Source organism: Petromyzon marinus, chromosome 21 (genome assembly GCF_048934315.1).
Source record: "Petromyzon marinus isolate PM22_M1 ecotype Great Lakes invasive population chromosome 21, UKy_Petmar_22M1.pri1.0, whole genome shotgun sequence".
NCBI classification, from domain to species: domain Eukaryota; kingdom Metazoa; phylum Chordata; class Hyperoartia; order Petromyzontiformes; family Petromyzontidae; genus Petromyzon; species Petromyzon marinus.
The window spans coordinates 15,688,886-15,708,715 of NC_133687.1; the positions used below are offsets into that span (position 1 = coordinate 15,688,886).

The window sequence follows — 19,830 nt, forward strand, 5'->3', positions numbered from 1 at the left end:
ACAATTTGTAGTGCGAAGAAGTGGCACAGTGATTTGTGAATCTGGACACCAGGGTTCGGTTCCCGGCCACAGATCGCTGCAGAATATTTCAACCGGCATTGCCGCCTTCATCAGCCAGCGCTGACCAGCGTGAAGTATGTTCAACATTCAAAGCAAATTTATTTGCTCTACTGCAACCTCATAGCCACCTCGCAGGCCAACAGACTTGTGGAATTCTCTACGCGATCCATCAGTCCTTGCCTCCAAAGCACCGGATCACGGACGTAGGCCACCGTGCCAGTCCCTTAATTGGGCAGACCCTTATTTTTTCTACCTACGTGACTTTACCGAAACAACTAGTTTTCAAAATAGCATTCCGCTGAGACTCATTCAACCCTAGGCGTGTTCACTTCGAGCCAACTTTAACTATTGACTTACGAGGCAGTGTAATGCACTAAACAAACGTAAACCACGATTGTGCTTCCATTAATAATGTTTCCCCCCCCTCTCCGTTTCGTTAAGCCTTGAAACAGAAGACGAGAACCACGCACACACTTGTGGGCCACCTGCGTTGCCACTGGCACTCGACCTTTGTGCATGAGGCAGCAAACAACACAAAAAACCCCAGTACAGTGACCAACGCTCATTGTTGCCAAGTCTGCCTTTGGGAGACTACACGTACAGAGTCCCCCACATGTACACTGTGGGGCCAAGGATGATTGCATTGTGGTCCTAGCGTCTTTGGTCACCATCAATGAGAAAATAATCCCGACTGACAGGCAGTAGCGAGACGTGTTTGTGTTCGCCGACGCTCCCGCCAAGTATGAATTAAGGCTGTTAACCGATAACCGATTTAAGAAGCTTGCCCCATTGTTTTTAGCTGCCGAGACAAACTCGAATCGGCAATCCCGAGGTTGCGAGTCCACTGTGCGAACCATTCCGCCAGTGGCAGCTCCCTGCAATGCTCAATTGTAATGGTGTAATATTTATTAAAGTCTGTATTTTGTTATTAGTTTGACTTGTAGAATTTATACCAACAATCCCCAATACACTATTAACACCTCATATGACATTTCCATAATTTATGATCAAAGTTTTTAGCTCCATCCTTTCTCATTTCAAATGTGTATTTGTAAAAATGTTCAGGTCTGTGATTATACACACTAACTGCCGACTGTGCTTACAGGGTCCGGTCGTTTAAAGGTAGTGCTGTCACCAACAACATCTGATAAACCGATGTACGTTTCGCAAGCTGAACTACTGTTCGGAGTTAATTTATACGTTGTACAAATGCCGTTGATTAATATGAAAAGAGGCTCAATGAGACTCGAACGTAGTTACACCAAAAGGACACGTTTAATCAGTCAGTAAAAACACAAAACCGTCAACATGTACAGAACGCTTGGCATATTTAACCCACAGGCCTGCATTCATTGTACCATTCACGAGCACTCTCGATGACAAAACACACTATTAAACCAAGAGTATGCGCTTATAAAACATGATTTAATTGGATTATTCAATGCGAAGGGAGACGACAATGATGACAGATCTGACTTCCCATATCTCCCAGCCGTGGATTAATACCGTATTTCTGAAAATCACTACGTGGCAATATAGCCAAATATTTTTTTTGTAAGGAAGTTGCCGTAAACATTTAATTGCCAGTGCGATTCACCACCACCATTGACTCTGCGTCATGTTGTGTTGTGCCAACTGTGGTCAGCAAAAGGTCCACTCTTCACGAATATTGCTTTACCATTAACATACATATGCAAGTACAAAAGTGGAGCTGCCCTGACATAAACGAAAGTTTTGATTTAAAGCTTTCGTGACTGCGATGATTCATATTCTTGGTTCTTTCGTAAAGTCACGTAGAAGCCCAATGAGCTGTGAGCTCTTTTTCAAAGCTAACCTGGCCACACGTGATAGCTCATCGAACTGGCTTTTATCATCATCACATGTGGGAATTTATTGTAGCAGACAAATAATCTAAACAAATGTTTACGTGGAGGGAAAAATCAGAGGATGTGGACAAAAATCTACGTATCCACCACAGAGAGAGAATTTGTGAACTCCAATATTGACAGGGTCTGAGATCGAACCCACGTGCTTCTGCATACCAGGCGAGGGAGATAACTCACCCACGGTGGCGTCACGGTTACTGACTTGGGGCTAATGGTAAAATTATTATTAGCAGTCGTAGTCATGACATTTACATGCTTGTGTCTGGTACATGTTGTGCTTCTGCTTAACACTCTGGGCGCAATTTTGCTGTCTCAGAGCCACTACAACCGGTGCTGCTGTGTGGCGGAAATTCCCATGATTGTCTCTTTTGTAGAATCGTGATTCTGTAAAAAAAAAACTACGTGTGCAAACCGTTTGAACTTCTGCATGTCATAACCAGAGCTGAGGAGCTTATTTATGTCTGATATAATCATTATAACCTGTATATAATGTGTAGACGAAAAATATGAGCATACAGATATATTTAATGTTTAAGTTTACCGACCCACTATATAAGCATCTCTCTTCAAGAGAAAAAAAAACATCTCGTGATATAACCTTTTGGGACAAGTGGTTAGTGAGCACCTATTAAAGTTGGCATGGCATACGTGGGGGGGGGTGAGCAGGTGTGGGGCAGTCCAGACAATATCTCTCCGATTGGCTGGGAGAGCAACAGCATAGTTGGTAGCAATCTGCAACTGGAATGCTGACCATTTGGGTTCAACTCCCGGCCACAGACAGTGGGTAGGCAATTGTTATTCGCACACCACCTGGGCCTCCCTAGATTAACCCAGCCTAAGACCAGCATACCTCATGAGAAAATGAATATCTCACAACACCGCAACAGGGGGATGCACTGCATGTAAATGATGTCTTGTGACCTGGTGAATTGTTCCACAATTTACAAAAACCTGGACATTTAAAGTCCTGAAAAGACTCGTCGGTTTCCCAGGACAGCAGCAGCAGCTACCCCAAAAAGACCCCCATATCATAATGGCAGGGTCCTTGCCTGTAAAATCGGTAGTTCACCAGTATTGATTCAAATAAGCAAGCGTGAACACTGCTGATCAGACACTGTATATCGCAACTGGTCCACATTTTCCTTGCCTTTAAACGATACCGCCAAAATAAGGCATTCCCACAAATCCGTGCTGCTTGTCCTGGGTTATGGGAAAAAAAACCCCTTTTTTATGTTGAGACATAGTTACGTCAGGGACACTAAATCGGTTTGCTTATTTAGTTTCTTACCTCAAAAAGAGGATGCTCCTGGGAATATCAGGACACAGTGTGTTAAGCCTAGGGCCCCACTAGTACTCGCTACTTGACTTGCTATGCCAGACTTAGCAGGTGCTGGTGCTCGCGTGCACCTATATGAAACTATATGGGGCACCGCTGATCCACGGGAGACACTTTAATTTTATCAAGAGACCGATGACCAAAGCGGTTGCCGCTGCGCCAGCCAGGGCTGCAGGCACCGCGTACGCTGCCACTGGCACGCTGCTTGAAGAACCTGCAATAGCAGCAGCGCAGGGGATATCATGAGTTAAATGTTTCCAGGGGGACACATGCATAATGTACAGTGCAGGTAACGACGAAATTAGAGAGGTGGTGAAACGTACAGGTGTGTGTGTATGTGTCGGACAGGCTGGCACGAGAATTTTGAAAATACAATAAAGTTGGCACCAACAACAACAGAAATTCTACTCAACCGAGTGCACAATTGATCATGTGGGCGGTTGGCTGAAGCGCAGTAAATGGAGAGTCTACTCTATTGTGTGTTACGTCTTAAGGTAAAGGTGCAACCTTGCAATGTCTTGCTCATAGCACTGCTTGCGAGAGGGCCTCCACTTGGAGCTTTCGAAAGAGCCCCTCTATAATACATAGGTGTGTTGGCCCGCTGTTCTACGCCAGCCAGACTTTGTGGAAGAGCTGGCAATTAACCCACATTTTACCCACCACCACATGCGACTGATTTTACTCCTGGTACAGTGCATGCACAGTACAGTATATATCTTTCTCTATTGGCTTTCTCAAAGACAATGGCGATCAAGGCCTTCCCTCCATTCAGCTTTGTCCGTGATAATACTCAAGAACTTGTTATTCTATTGTATTCTATGAACAAATGACAACGGTGATAATCTATGGGCAATGTAAGTAGATGGCGAATTTACATTATGAGACCTCCTTTGCCAGTAACAAGATATAGTAATAGGTTTTTACCCTTTTAGCTGGCACAAAAACTGACACCATTATACAAGGGATCATGTTTGCAATAACCACAACACAAGCAGTCAAAAATGCAAACAAAAAGAAACAACTCTGATAATATGCACTGTCCTTGAATTTGATTGGTCCACACCCGAGACGGCTCTTGTTACTGGCAAAGGAGGTCTCATAATGTAAAGGCTTACCCCGAGCACTCAATACTCTGATAGTGTGCTGTTTTTGAGTTGTACGCCTTATGGTGTCATCTGGTCCAACACCAGTGGAGACTAGGCTCTAAGAAAAGCCGTCTCAGGTGTGGACCAATCAAATTCAAGGACAGTGCATATCATTATCAGAGTTATTTCTTTGTGTTTGCATTTTTGACTGCTTGTGTTGTGGTTATTGTATAAAGGTGTCAGTTTTTGTGCCAGCTAGAAGGGTAAAAACCTATTACTATAGATGGGGAATGTTCGTCTCTGGGCAATATCAGTCTATCTCTCTCTATTTGAGCTGTATCTTTTCTCAAAGACGTTGGTGACCATGACCTTCCATGCATTCAGCTCTGTCCATGATGTTTACTCAATAACTTTGCATTAGAGTCTCCCAGTTATATCCAATTGTTCAGATTGTGTCTGTAACTTAATTCGGTCTTCTTTGTTTTTTTGTGACACCGCTAACTTTCCTAGTCAAAAGTACATTCATATTCAGTCTATTGTGTTCTCATTACGTGTGGATATTTAATTCAAATACAGGGTGGTCTAAAAGTCAGGATATATAGGATAATTTCCTGTATTTTATCAAATCATATAGGGTTATTTAATTATTATTAACAAAAGTTCAAACTGAATTCCACTAACATTAATGCATGTATGAATTATCTTTTGAAAATAATTTAGGAATAAAATGAAAAAAATCAGGTATAATTTACGAACATTCATGAATTACGTGTAGTCTCAATTCATTCAGGGTTCTTGGTCGAGTTTTGTAAACGACGGATTTAAGGCAACCCCACATGAATAAGAAAAATACAAGTTCTAGATATAAAGCTTTCGTGACTGCAAGGATCCACACTCTTTGGTTCTATTCGGTAAAGTCACGTAGGTAAAAAATTAAAACAACAAAAATCACGACATTTCGGCCACAACACAAGCGGCCTTCATCAGGTGGCAGGACAGCGCACTCCAGCGCTGTCCTCGAGACAGTCTGGTCCCTTCACCTGATGAAGGCCACTTGTGTTGTGACCAAAATGTCGTGATTTTTGTTGTTTTATTTTTTACCTACGTGACTTTACCGAATAGAACCAAAGAGTAAAAATACAAGTTGACAATGATAGTAGATAAAATATTAGCTTAATGCCAGTGTTAAAATAAATTCAATAACCTGATGTGTCCTGACTTTTGGGCGACCCTGTATATGTGAAAATTGACCAAGTGTGTGCACTCACCGGTGCTCCTTTTGCGAACCGATATCGGTCCTTGGGAGAGGTCCACGTTGTGCTCAGGGTGTGTGCCGCTGGCCCGGACGTCCCGCACCGACCGCTTGGAACGCACACACCCTCGCCGGCACCGTGAGTTCACGTCCGACTTGTCGCACACACGCACGTTGCACTCCAGGTACACCTGCTATCAATTCAACATCGCCGCCGCCACAGTTGTTATATTCGGCAGATGTTCGGATCTTTTTTGAGCTTATCTTTATATTTGTAGAGCGTGCGTCTAAGCTCAAGGCGTGCGCTCTATAACAGAGTTTAAAAGTGGTAACAACAATGGAGTGATTTAGATGGTAAAGGGCATGCAAGAGCCAAGGAATGAGTGACCGTAACAGAGGGCACGTGGAAGGGTCACGAAAGGGCTATAGGGGAGGGACGGGAAGGAGTGGATTGGTGAGTTGAGTGAAGAGGAAGGGAATGGGAAATGGAGAAGTGAGGCTTTAAGAGAGGATTGAAAGGCGGTTAGGAAGGGGGACTGCTTAATGTACAGGGAAAGTTGATTCCAGAGGTGCAAGGAGGGAGACAGATTGAAAAGATCAAACTGAAAGTGGATGCATCTTTTTTGGTTCTTTCGATAAAGTCACGTAGAATAAGAATAAAATAATAAATTGATAAAATAAAATAACAATAAAATTCTCACGACGTTTCGGCCACAACACAAGCGGCCTTCATCAGGTGAAGGAACGAGACTGTCTGGAGAACAGTCTCGTCGAAACGTCGTGAGAATTTTATTGTGTTATTTTATTTTATCAATTTATTATTTTAATCTTATTCTACGTAACTTTACTGAAAGAACCAAAGAAGATGAATCCTTGCAGTCACGAAAGCTTTAAATCGAAAAATGAAAGTGGATGCTGGCATAAAATAAGTATAATTTTGTCGTAATAATCATCAGCAGCCATGGGCAATCAACTGCTGCATGAAGGTCTTCCCCCAGGTCGCCACCCAATGCCTGCATGTCAGCCGATGTCACAGCTCCTCCATCTTCGTGGTGGAAGGCCTCTCTGACGCGTTCCATCCCTTTGCGAGGGCAGTGTGCACCTGTGAACTGCTGTTTAGCTCGACGCTCTGGAAGCTGAAGCGCTGCCTCTTGTCGTCCCCACTGGTGTAGGTCACGTAGGACGTGTCCACTTGACAACTGCAATCATTAGGCACGTGCCGTCAAACACTGTCAATACTCTATGGACTATGGACACTCGGCACCTGTAGTTAAGATTCAATAACACATAGAGGTGTGCTGCTCACACCCAGCAGGGAAGGCACAATCCCCATCATGCCTTGCATGCAAGTTCACACGACCACCACATTGCATGTGCAATGCTTGCTTCTCAGCCTTTTCTCAGCCACGAGCTTGGAAGAGCTGAATGTGTGGTGGCCATGTAAATTGTTTAAAAACCACCAAATCAACACTTGGGTTGGATTTGAAAAATATTGACTGGTTTCATTCTCAGTAGGACTCATCAATAGAGTACGGTCATAATGTTGACAGCAATCTCATGCCTCTGGGAGTCCCATATATGGAGAGGGCTTACCTCCTTTACACTATGGAGACCCCATGAGCACTTGCCTAACGGCAACACTCATTTAAATCTAACACTTTCACTAAATAATGCGAGAACGCATCATAATAGGAACATGGCACTTGCAGTGCTGGTAATTTAAGGACAGTGATTAAAAGCCGGAGACGCCAGCTGCAGTTCTCATGTTCCAGCCTGGTTCAAGTGAACATAATACGCATTTCAAAATGAACTTAAGATGATATGTCAATGCGGAAAGTCACAGAATGGCAAGGCACAAAGGAGTTTCAGAATGAATTTGATCAACGATTTCTGCTGTATGATCCATACACAAGTTATTCAATCATATACGTACACGGAACAATCATCAACAGCCTACTTGCAGACTAACGGCCCCGTCTGCAGGCCAGGTGCTAAGTCGCCTTGTGCCACACAGGGACAGTTGCTGCCACTGGGGGTGCTCTTTCAAATGCGTTGAGATGATGGGATGACATCAAGCACTCTGAGACGCCCCGACATATGGGAGGGTGGCTCTATCAAAACAAATACAATACCCCGATTTACATCTCCCCCTTTAACTTTGTTTCGCAAATACATCATCACTTTATTAACATCACTACCTCATTTGCGTCGCCTCAACCCACACTCACGTCGCTGACAGCATCATCCGGCCTTTCTCATATCCCGTCGGCTCTCAGCCTTCGCCTCCACCTACCCTGGAAATTGCTTTGATTCACGTCTAATCAATATTCGTTGAACACATACGCCGACGTAAACCGAGGTATTACTGTAATTCTCGCTATTATTATCGTTATTATCACAAGCATGGCCCATCCACGTACCCGCTTTGTACGATGATGTAAGATGCATTGTCAGGGGCTCCTGTGTAGGGGGATGCCTTGCATTTCTCCAGTAGCAGCTGCAGGTTGTTATCGAAGGAGTTGAGCAGGACCTAGTGAACAAATTGTGTGACACTAATGAAGAATGCTTGGATGGAAAAGGGGACACATGATGGCTTACACCTTTATTCTTAACAGGCACAACAATGCACAGCTGCAAGATAATTACAGACAGCTGTCGACAACTGCAAGTTGATAAAACACAAAACTGTTGATAGAAAGATAAAAAAACTACGACCAAATCCCCGCGGAGTAACGTGTATTATCCCATCACTTCTGTAAGCATGCAGATGACATGGCCAATCACGACCCAACTACTGTCGTGATGTTCGATTAGTCAAATGATCAAACCCATAATCTGTTGTCAATCACTTACATAGTCCAGCTCTCATCCAATTAGACAAACCGAAAGCTGCACTGATAGAGGCATACCTATACCGATAGGTTTTGTGATCTGTTTAAAGCAAGACAGTATCAGAATCTTTATTTAGACTGTAGGAATCCGATGAGCTATTAAGCTCTTTTTCCCACATGTCCAGTATGGGCGGGCCAGCCAGTTACAAGCAAACAAAACAATACGCATGACAGGAGTGCAAAATAGAGGAAACGGTAAGCAAATCACTAATTATAAATAAGTAACTTGATTCATGATATAAGTACAATTTATCAATATTGGGAAAGGCAGCAAAAACAACAACAAAGCAGTCCCAGACCACACCAAGACAACAGACAGTAGTCCCTTGCGCTGGTGCCTCAATGCAATCAAAAAGCAGTGCCCTTGCGATGTTTCGTCACCTTAATGAATAACGTTCACGAGTTGTGCATGAAGTTGCTGCAGATAATTTTAAATAAACGAGACGAGTGAAGATGAATGGTTTCACGGGATGGGTCAATGCCACTCATTGCATAGAAAACAAGAAGGCCTGTACTTGAGCAAGAGAGCAAGGATGAGGAGGAGGAAGTGAGGACCTGCATTGGTCCGGAATGGCATAAAATGTATTTCTTTTGTGAAGGCAGAGATTGTTTTGTTTCACATGACAGGAATGTGTCCAGCTCGTCTGGTTTAAATCACTTCGAATTGTCAATGTGTCACTGCTTGTTTTTTATACTTCTGCATTCATGACAGCAATATGGATGTTGGGCCTTGGACAAACACCACCTGGAATGTGCCCAAACTGGTCAGACCTCAGAAGCTAAGCAGGTTTAGCCTGGATAGTGCTCTCACGGGTGACCACCACGAGCAAGCAAGGTTGTCGTAAGGCTGTGGATCCACATGGTGGGCGATTAGAGGTCAATGCAGCAAAACCATCGTTTTGCTGTACTTCTCATGCTTCCGCATCTCGCTCGCCACTTTCACTGACCTCAATCGACTAGAGTGGTGAAGCATGGCTACATGATCACCCCCCATCCCCCCATGCCCCGAAACACGGTGGAAAGATGCTCATTCAGCAGTGCGATGGACAAAAAAGTCAACGTATATGTTCATTGAAGATGGGCTTTTGAAAAACAAGGACACTTAGGGACTGCAGTGTGAACACTCACGACATCCATATTTCAGTCCGGTTCTATTCTATTCCTGCATAATTCATGATGATGGCAGCAGCTATGTGGTACAGGAGCTGAATGTCAATGTCGAGGTCTGCTCCTAGCCATTACCAGGGCGCCATGGTGGCGAGATGTTAACTACCTTGCCTGGTATACAGGAGGTTGTGGGTTTAATCCTGACCCTGATGTCTGTATATTTGGAGTTTGCATGTTCTCCCCGTGGTCACATATATTTTTTCTCCGGGTCCTCTATTTTTCCCTCCAAATGTATAATCATGCATTTAGAGTATTTGGCTGCTATACATTTCCAGATAAGCCACTTTGGTGAGCTTTCATTTATGGCCAGGTCGCTTCTGAAAAAATATATATAGCTCAGTGGGCCTTACCTGGTAAAATAAAAATTGTTTAGTTTATAGAGAAGGCTTCAGGAGACAAGAGTTTGTGTAGTTTTGCTATTCCTCCTCGCATATTACAATGAGTTTGTTTAGTATATGGTCCTTAGTTTGGGTTGCGTGGCCACAGTCGCACTACCATTCATGACAGAGATGTATGCATCGGCCTCACCAGAAAGGCTCACTCTGTTCACTATCTCGCCGCTGCTCATGCCATTCCCTCTCTCACCTCGACGTAGATGGGGGACCCGAGGTCCACCTCAAATGGATAGGCGTTGACGGCCTGGCTGAAAGCCTGGTCGGTGTAAAGCACCATGCTGAGGTTGAAGGAGCCAGAGCTGTACTTATCCACCACCCTGCAGCAAGAGCGGTAAAGGTGACGTCATCACGTATGACACAGGGCACACATGACATATCTTTCTACCACAGAGTGTTAGCGCAGATTCGTTTTAAGTAACTGTGGTATGTCAGACGCCACGAATTTTAACAGTACGGTAAGTCCTCGCTTAACACGCATTCACACAACACATTTTCACTCTATGATGGAACACTTTTATTCCATGAGGGGACACTTTTCACACAACGTGGAATGCGCTCATTATAACGCGGTTTCTGAGCGGCCAACGATGAATTACTTTCTTGAGCTGCACGTCTGCGCAATGCAGTGGTACAGTACACGGAATGATACAGTAATGCAGCTGCGTAACCTCAGTTTCTTGTCCCGCCATCTTACTGTGTGTGTGTAGTAAATTGTATCTCGACAAACTTTATCATTACATTATTTATGATGACAATTTTTCACTAAATGCGGCACTTTTCCAGAACGCTTGAATCTGTGTATTTATCAGTGGGATTGAGTGATGATGACCGTAAAAAATGAGAATTGGTCACATTAAATATTCAGAATGTATTTGTACATCGCATTATTCGTTTCAACCCAATCTTGGGGCACGTTGCGGGATGATGAAAAATTACAAAGTAACATTGTGGACAGAAACTAGAACAGAAACATTGAAATCAAAGACAATCTTCATACTACACCAACAACAAAATATAATTATCCTTGGAAAATTCAGTGGAAAAAGTAGGAACGCTGGAATACCAAATTCCAAATAGGTGGCTGTAGTAACAAAAGTCAGGAACAACTGAACTCAGCCAAAGAACTTCTTCCTATGACAGCGTCACAATCTAATGTAATTTATATTCTTCGAGTGCCTTCATCTAAGGCGCATGACATAGATTACAGAACAATGAAAATGGAATGATGGAGTTGGGAGGGGTGTACAAGGTATGGGGAATGAGTGACAACAAGAGAGGGTATTTAGGGATCATGAAAGGGTAGAGGAGGGACAGGAAGGAGTGGAGGGTCAAGGGAAGGGAAGAGAATGGGCAATAGAAAAGAGGTGAGGGTTTAAGAGAGGAACAGAAGGAGGTTAAGGAGGGGGACTGCTCAATGTACAGAGAAAGTTTATTCCAGTTGGAGGGGTGCAAGGAGGTAGAAGGACCGAAAATGGCATTGGGCAATGGAAGGAGAGATAGAGAGAGAGAAAAAGAGAGAATATTGGAAAGAAAGACGACGAGAGGGGACACGGTAGGTAATGAGAGAGGCAAAATAAGGTGCTGGGGGTGTGGCTGCACGTTACCTGGGAGCAAAGCTCGCGATGACCTTCCCTTCGGAACCGATGTAGCAGTGCATGGGAATGCGCAGTTTCTTAGCCCTGGTCCCCATCACGTAGCCATACGCAGAGTTAGTGTACACAATGGTGTCGCCGTGTGCCTGAGAGGGAAGGCATGGTAAACGTGGGGGGCGGTGGCACAGTGGTTAGCTCTGTGAGCCGAGTTCGATTCCCGCTCATGGCCAACATCGGTAACGGAGATCTGAACCTGTCCTGGGCCTCCCCTAAGTCGAATCAGCCTCAAATGAGTACCTGGTGCGAGGTGTAAACATCGCCGTTAGGGAACAAAGGCTGCCGGGAGTGGTGCTGGCCACCCAACCCCCTCGTGTACCGTGCCGGCCTTCGTAGGTTCTCACTAACAGCAAGTGGAGCTCTGAGTTGCATATGATGGCTGCAGGTAGCAAGGCCGGAACTAGAGGTGGTGCAGGAGTGGCACTGCACCACCATTATTTCCCTTTGGCTCTGTACACACAAGTTCACTCTCCCAATAGTGAATCACTGTTATGGTCACCTACACGACAGCTAAACTGCCTGCTCCCCATCCGAGAGGACCTGGAGCCAGGTCGGCTAGATAGTTAGGTCATGCAATCTCAGGTGTTAGGTGTGGGTAGTGCACTGCAGTGTCAAATGGAAACCAGAATCTAAAATTGGTAAGTGGAGTTAGCTGCTAATTTCCATGAAATGAAACCGAACCTATATTCCATTTTCTGCTCTGTAACAAAAAATAATTCAGTTACCAGTGAAATTGGCAATGATCACTCAGCCAAATTGATTGTTATAACACGAGAGACTCAACAACGAATGTGGTTTTCCAATTAAACATGATTTACATCATACAACCACATTAAATGTTTACCTCAGCATTGCCATGTTGGCTCGTGACCTCATGAAACCAATTTCAGTGATGTTGCATGTGCAACCAAAACAATAATTTTTATGTCATTGTATTTGCCCACTCTTTCAATCCATGATAAAGGAATGATGTGAGCAGGGCTGTCCATAGTGGAGTGCAGGGCCCGAGGCAAATCCAATGTTGTATGGGTCCCCCAACGCCTTCAAACTAAACCCGAAGTATTAAATCTGACGTGACGTCGAAGCACAGTCACCCCGATTCACCATGCCATAGGTACAGCTTTGGCTGTGGGAGTTCTAGTGGGGTTCCAGATCACAGATGTTTCATGTGAACTTTCTCGTCGGATCCCATGTGTGGGTAGGCTCTTTGAGTGGTTGGAGGCGGGGAACCTTGGTACCAGTTGAATACCTCGGATGTGGTGCCACAGGCCTTCAGGTTACTGCGCAGAATCAGATAATCCCCCGATGAGGAGCCGTGGCACGAAGGGTCCTCCAGATGAATGTTGGCCGGGTCGAGGTGGAGGTTTTCCAGTACACTCAATGAGATCTGCAGTTCAACGTAACTTGAAGTGCAGTTTAGGTGGGGCGATACTGAAACAGAAATGTCATTAAATGCTTAACGTTTTCTACATGAAGGCACACATCCAACAGGTGATTTCTAGTTAAAATGAGCACCGAGGTAATGATCAAATCCCGTTTAAAAGCCCCTGAGTCAGTGGTAAAAAAAAATCGAAATTGCCATGGTGGAGGTTTCTATAAAGAACAACCATTGTTGACTTCCTTACAAAGTGGTAGCTATTTTATCAACCACTGAGCCACCAGTCCTGTTATATAGACCATATACATGGAGTATGCCTGTGAGAGATGCAAAACGCCCCATCTACTTCCACCCATCACTCTTGCCCACCTAGACCACCAACCATTAACTCATTCTCATTCCCATAATGAAAACAATATTAGCAACTCCAGATTTGTAAAAGTTTGCATGTTCAAACCATCCCTTCTCACACAGCAAGCAGTGAACTGCGTGTCTGGTCTAGATTGACCCTCTTATCCTGATTTCCTACCCAGACCCTCAGATCTTATGAAAGCTGAGCAGGAAATCTATACAAAAGTTGGAGAGTTTGTGGCGGAACGGCACTCCTGACTTGCTCTAGCAGTTAACACACTCAGTCCCTTCTCACCGATGTGTTCACAGTGGTCGCCCACCCAGCCGGGCTTGCAGTGGCACTTGAAGCTCCCGGCGTCCACCCCATCAGTGCTGCAGTCACCCCCATGGATACAAGGGTTCGGCTGGCAGGGCCCTGCCACACAGATGTAATAGGTAAAGGGGGTTCTCGCTAGTCTATGCTGCGAAAGGCAGCCCACACGAGGAGATCTTTGGACTTTATTGAAGCTCCTCACACTAAGACTCATAAGCACCGGTAGGAACCTCTTCAGGAGCCCTGGGCACGTTTTACACACCCCTTATATACCCTCTGCCCCCAAATGTTTCCAGAACATTCCTGTTACTCTTTTTTTCCCCACCAAATCTCCCTCCTCCAGTCCTCAGCCAATCCCCTGTCCTCTTCTTCCCAGCTTCATTCCCTTTATTAATTGAAATATTTTGGGGGTGTATCCCCGTGTCTTCACCTAACCCCAATGTCCCTTAAACGACCCTTACAAGCGTGTATACAATATTTGTTTGCTTTGTTATTTTAACCACTGTTGGCTGAGCACAGGCCCAATGGCCAAACATATCAAGCGGCCAGCAACAAACAGTACAATCAAAGTTGTAACAGCATTCAACTATGGACCGTGTAGAAAACCACTGTAGGAGGAACAGCAAAACTACACGGCCTTTGCTGATGCCCTCTCATCATGGCCAGACGTCGACATTGGCATTTAGCTCATGAACCATACTGCTGCAATGCACAAACATATAATTATTGTTGTTATTTAAACATGCGTTGTGCTACGGACATGGCACCCTGCATATGTAAGACACGTTAGAGATGCAGGGCTTACCGGGCGCGGCAGATGTGGTCTGCACTGTACAGTCGCGTTTTTCGGTCCGTGAGAGCACATGGAACGGAAATACATGAGCACGTGGCCATCATTAAGACGTGCTGTTGCACCATAATTTCTGGCGACTACCTGATGATGCTGGTTGTCACTATCAACGAAACGTCTACACCCAACAACGCGCGTGGTGCTGCTGAAGAAGTAATAACATTAGCCACGTTTGTTTGTCACGTGATAACTTTATTCATTGGCTGTGTCGGGTGGAGGAGGGTGCACGACATATTTTACCGAATGCGATCTGACCCAAACAACTATTACGAATCGCAATATCGGTCGCAAAAGCATGCACCGTGTTAAATCTGTTGCAACACGTAAAATTATTCAGTGTAGGCGCGCCATCTCCATGCGCATCTTGAACAGAGGCTCATTTACAACCCACAAACACGTCAAGTCTCATAAAATAACCCTGTCTGTAACAACGTTGAGCGTCCGCTGTGGAGTGTATTTTATATATGTATTTACAAAACTCGTACAATCTGCATTACCCAATGTAGCGTGCACATGCACACAGCTGGATTAATCGAGTCCCGGGTATTATTTGACCACTTAACCTGTCAGTGTGGGGTTTGGTCAAGTCGGGGAGCATACATATTGGAAGCATATATGTACAATCTTGATTTGAAGATATATGTACAGTACAACAATGCATTTCCATACACTGCCCTCTAATGCAGTGGTTCTTAACCTGGGTTCGATCGAACCCCAGGGGTTCGGTGAGTCGATCTCAGGGGTTCCGCAGAGCCCCCGCCACGGAGGTCCGGACACACTTGAATTATTGTGTAAATTTGTGATGACACACACGGCCCGCTTGGCCATCACTGGCTGCAGATGATCATGCTACACTGCTTGGCCAATCAGCGCTGCGGGGAATTTAGTGCGTACTCAGTAGTCAACGTGTGACTGTTGTTGTCGTACGTCGTGTGATTTCTTTAATATTTTATCCATACTATGTCGGGCAAAAGAAGAAAGTGGTCGGACGAATATGTACAACATGGATTCTCATGTATCACGGAACGTGATGGGAGTGAGCGTCCTATCTGCATGATTTGCAACGCCAAGTTGAGCAACTCTAGTCTTGCACCGGCAAAACTAAAGGAACACTTCTTGAAGCTGCATGGAGACGGGGAATACAAGAACACAACACTTGCTGAATTCAGGGTGAAGAGAGCCAGATTCGATGAAAGGGCCACTCTGCCTGCTCTTGGATTTGTACCTGTTAACAAACCGATCCTGACAGCATCGTACGAAGTTGCTTACCTGATCGCAAAGCAGGGCAAGCCACACACCATTGGTGAAACACTTGTGAAACCAGCTGCATTAAAGATGGCGAATCTGATACTCGGAACAGCGGCCGAAGGTAAATTATCCCAAATTCCCCTTTCAAATGACACCGTCAGTGACAGAATAGAAGACATGAGTAAAGACATCTTGGCTCAAGTAGTCGCGGATCTGATTTCAAGCCCGGCAAAATTCAGCCTTCAACTCGACGAAACCACAGACGTTTCTGATCTAAGCCAGCTTGCTGTTTTTGTACGCTATGTGAAAGACGACATGATAAAAGAAGAGTTTTTTATTTTGTAAGCCTCTTACAACAACAACGAAGGCAGCCGATGTGAAGAAGCTTGTGGATGACTTCTTCAGAGACAACAATCTTTCATGGGATATGGTTTCTGCAGTTTGTACGGACGGAGCTCCAGTCATGCTGGGAAGAAAGTCTGGTTTTGGTGCGCTAGTAAAGGCCGATGCACCACACATCATTGTGACGCATTGTATTCTGCACAGGCATGCGTTGGCAACAAAAACCTTACCTCCAAAAATGGCAGAAGTATTAAAAACTGTGGTGGAATGTGTGAACTATGTGCGAAAAAGTGCTCTGAGGCACCGCATCTTCAGTGAGCTGTGTAAAGAAATGGGCTCTGAATTTGAAGTACTTCTGCTCCATTCTAATATTCGGTGGTTATCCCGGGGACAGGTGCTGAATCGTGTTTTTGCCATGCGTGTGGAATTAGCCCTGTTTTTGCAAGAGCACCAACACTGCCATGCAGATTGCTTCAAAAATCCTGAGTTCATTCTCATTTTAGCGTACATGGCTGATATATTCGCAGCTCTCAATCATCTCAATCAGCAGATGCAGGGTGGTGGAGTCAATATCATGGAAGCGGAAGAACACCTGAAGGCTTTTCAAAAAAAGCTACCATTATGGAAACGACGAACAGAGAACAATGACTTCGCAAACTTCCCGCTTCTGGACGACTGTGCAAGTAAGATCGAAGATGTGTCTGGAATCGGAGATATTTCTGTATCCACGGAACTGAAGCAAACAATTGCCACGCACTTAGATGAGCTTGCAAAGTCTCTCGACGGATATTTCCCTACAAGAGAGTCATATCCAGCATGGGTGAGACAGCCGTTCACGTTTGCTGTTGAAACAGCAGATGTCAATGATGAATTCCTCGACGAAATCATTGAAATTCAGCAGAGCCAGGTTCAACAGCAACTCTTCAGAACAACAACGCTCTCAACGTTTTGGTGTCGACAAATGAACAAGTATCCAGTTATTGCTAAGAAAGCCCTGGATTTTTTTATACCATTTGTTACAACATATCTTTGTGAGCAATCCTTTTCGAGGATGCTGGACATAAAAACGAAGAAAAGGAACAGACTTTGCTGTGAAAATGACATGAGAGTGGCACTTGCCAAGGTGAAGCCACGCATATCTGAACTGATCTCTCAAAGGCAACAGCAGAAGTCACATTGATTTCCAGGTATGTAATTTGTTGTGAGTTTATGCATTGTGTTGGTTTTATTCTTTGAACAAGGTAATGTTCATGCACGGCTCATTTTGTGTACCAGTAAAAAACATATCTATGTCTTGAATTTGAAAAAAAGACACATTTTATTTTTCACTAAAGAGGGGTTCGGTGAATGCGCATATGAAACTGGTGGGGTTCGGTACCTCCAACAAGGTTAAGAACCACTGCTCTAATGTCTACTACTGAAGTCCCCCGCAAGCACTTTGGCAACCTGTTTGCGCACATCTGTTCTTTCCCAGGTCATACGGGCGTCCTTTTTCCACAGCGCAGTGGTTAGCACACTGCGTGACGAACCACACAACCCGAGTTCCGTTCTCCACTCACGGCCATCATCAGCCTCCCCTAGGTCGACTCAGCCTTATATGAGTAACCAGTGCGGTGTGTATTAAGCATCAGCATTGGGGAGACAAAGGCGGCCGGGCGTGGGGTTTGACCACACCAACTTGATACGTGAGTATGCAGGTCATAGCCTTCTTCAGCTGAAGCCTCTAAGCTAAGCTAGCTAAGCTATTTTTTTATTTTACCAGATAAGGCCTACTGAGCGATACAGCTCTTTATTCAAAAGCGAACTGGCCACAAATGATAGCTCAACGAAGTGGCCTATCACGTGGAAATGTATAGCAGCCAAATACTCTGAACGCATGTTTTTAAAATGTGGAGGGAAAAACCGGAGGACCCGGAGAAAAATCCACGCGACCACGGGGAGAAAAGCACCGCAAGGTCCAAATATATAGTTTCAGGCATCGTCAGGGTCGGGATCGAACCCACGACCTCGTGTACACCAGGCGAGGGAGTTAACATCTCCTAGCCACCGCGTCTGCCTACCCCAATCGGATTCCTCACTTCGGTTAACAATTTGCGAGTGGTATAAACCGAGCCGTGTATTATATATGGCCATCATTGCGTGGGTAAAGGGGGTCTAAATATGCAGCAAATATTGATACATTTTTATAGTTGCTCCATTGTGTGTGGTCCAGTAAGCCTATACCTGACGTGCGTGCGGCACCCCTGTATTTTGCCAGCCGAGCGCATGTAGCCTGTATGCTCTGTGCGGCGAGTAACGCAATACGATGCATGCTACACGTCTATTCAATGACTATATAGTTCCTCCAATATGTATGAATAATTATACACAGAACAGTATATACATCGCACGTATAGCATAATGAAAAACGTCCAGATGTTACACAGCGCTGCAACGACCAGTAACAGCGAGAGCGCACGAAGGGTACCTCTCGGTGCTAGGTAGCCCGTGGACACGCGTGCAGTCTACGGGTGCTGTCATAGCGCCGGCTGAGTCCTTGTACCTGTGGTTGTTGCAATGGCAGGCACAGCGAAGCAGAGGACGATGAGGCAGTGAGTGGCGAGCCACGAGGGGGGCAGCATCATCCTCATTGGCAGGCAACGTGTGGTCGACTCTCTGATCTAACTTGCCCTTTCAACAACAGACGACGCGCATCATCGTCGCCACCACCTTGATTCGTAAATCTCGGGGGTGTGCGAAGCGATTATTGAGCTCGCTCGCTCGCACCACGTGACGTGGCAAATTCAATAACTCAAGAAACACGAGGTGTGGACAGGACGGTGACGCCTCTGTGTTGTGTTTCCTCCCCTCGTCCCCCGAATTTGAATGGAATCTGTGACACGCTGATGCTGCTGTACACAGACAGAACAGCGCCTGGGCAGGGTGTGACCACGTACTACCTTTTGTGAGGTCGGCGTGGCTGTGTGATTGACTAACAGCGGTTAGCAAAACATAAATAGCCTAGCGACCGGCCGCAGCCCGTGCCAATAGCCACGCGGCACCTTTTGTTCGTTTGAGCTAAATCGCGCCGGTTACTTGTAACAACGTAGCACCTTTTGCTTCAGTGTCCTTTAAGTAATTTCACTGGAGGGCATTTCACTTGCTTAACTCCGTGTTGCAATTTGATGCCATCTAGAACGTCTTCTACGAGTTCTTACCACTGTGTATTTAATTAGAAAAAAATACACTCAACACATTCGTCACTAGCATTGCCTTAAAAGTAAAAAAAATGAAAGTCTATCTGTTGAGCAACGAATGGTAATGAATGCCCCCTTCATAGCATAAGGAAGAAGGGCCCATTTGCACTACTAACAGCGGTAGTATCACCAAATATTTGTTTCGAATCAAGGACCATTCGCTGTTGCTTAACGCTGTACTTATGTTGTTCTGTCGAACATTTTGTCTGTGTTTATGCTTGCCTAGATATTTTCAGAACAGAATTTTATCGAAAAAAAGATGTACTCAAGGAAGCGTTCCAGTTGTTTAACTCTGTCAATAATGAAACATTCCTGATGTTAACGTTTGCTGTCTTAGATGTTTATTTCTGCCTCCAATTTGTGGCATGATCAGACCTGTTTAGCTGCTATA

General features: G+C 45.0%; 1 protein-coding gene across 2 annotated transcripts; it reads right to left on the reverse strand.

Annotated features, from left to right (window-relative positions):
* Positions 1 to 1,311: 1,311 nt before the first annotated feature.
* LOC116944553 (CUB and zona pellucida-like domain-containing protein 1) lies at positions 1,312 to 19,167 on the reverse strand. Of its 2 annotated transcripts, none has more exons than XM_032958244.2 (10): positions 18,746 to 19,167; positions 14,569 to 14,592; positions 13,746 to 13,865; positions 12,971 to 13,152; positions 11,677 to 11,810; positions 10,263 to 10,389; positions 8,040 to 8,149; positions 6,722 to 6,818; positions 5,636 to 5,810; positions 1,312 to 3,496 (listed from the first exon to the last, which is right to left on the reverse strand). In XM_032958244.2, exons 1-10 carry the CDS (start codon positions 18,831 to 18,833, stop codon positions 3,354 to 3,356), a joined length of 1,200 nt encoding a protein of 399 aa, XP_032814135.2. In that variant the 5' UTR covers positions 18,834 to 19,167; the 3' UTR covers positions 1,312 to 3,353. The 2 variants fall into 2 exon arrangements, with proteins under 2 accessions (XP_032814135.2, XP_032814134.2); XM_032958243.2 differs by having other exon boundaries at positions 5,636 to 5,813; positions 18,746 to 19,165.
* Between the last annotated feature and the right edge of the window lie 663 nt (positions 19,168 to 19,830).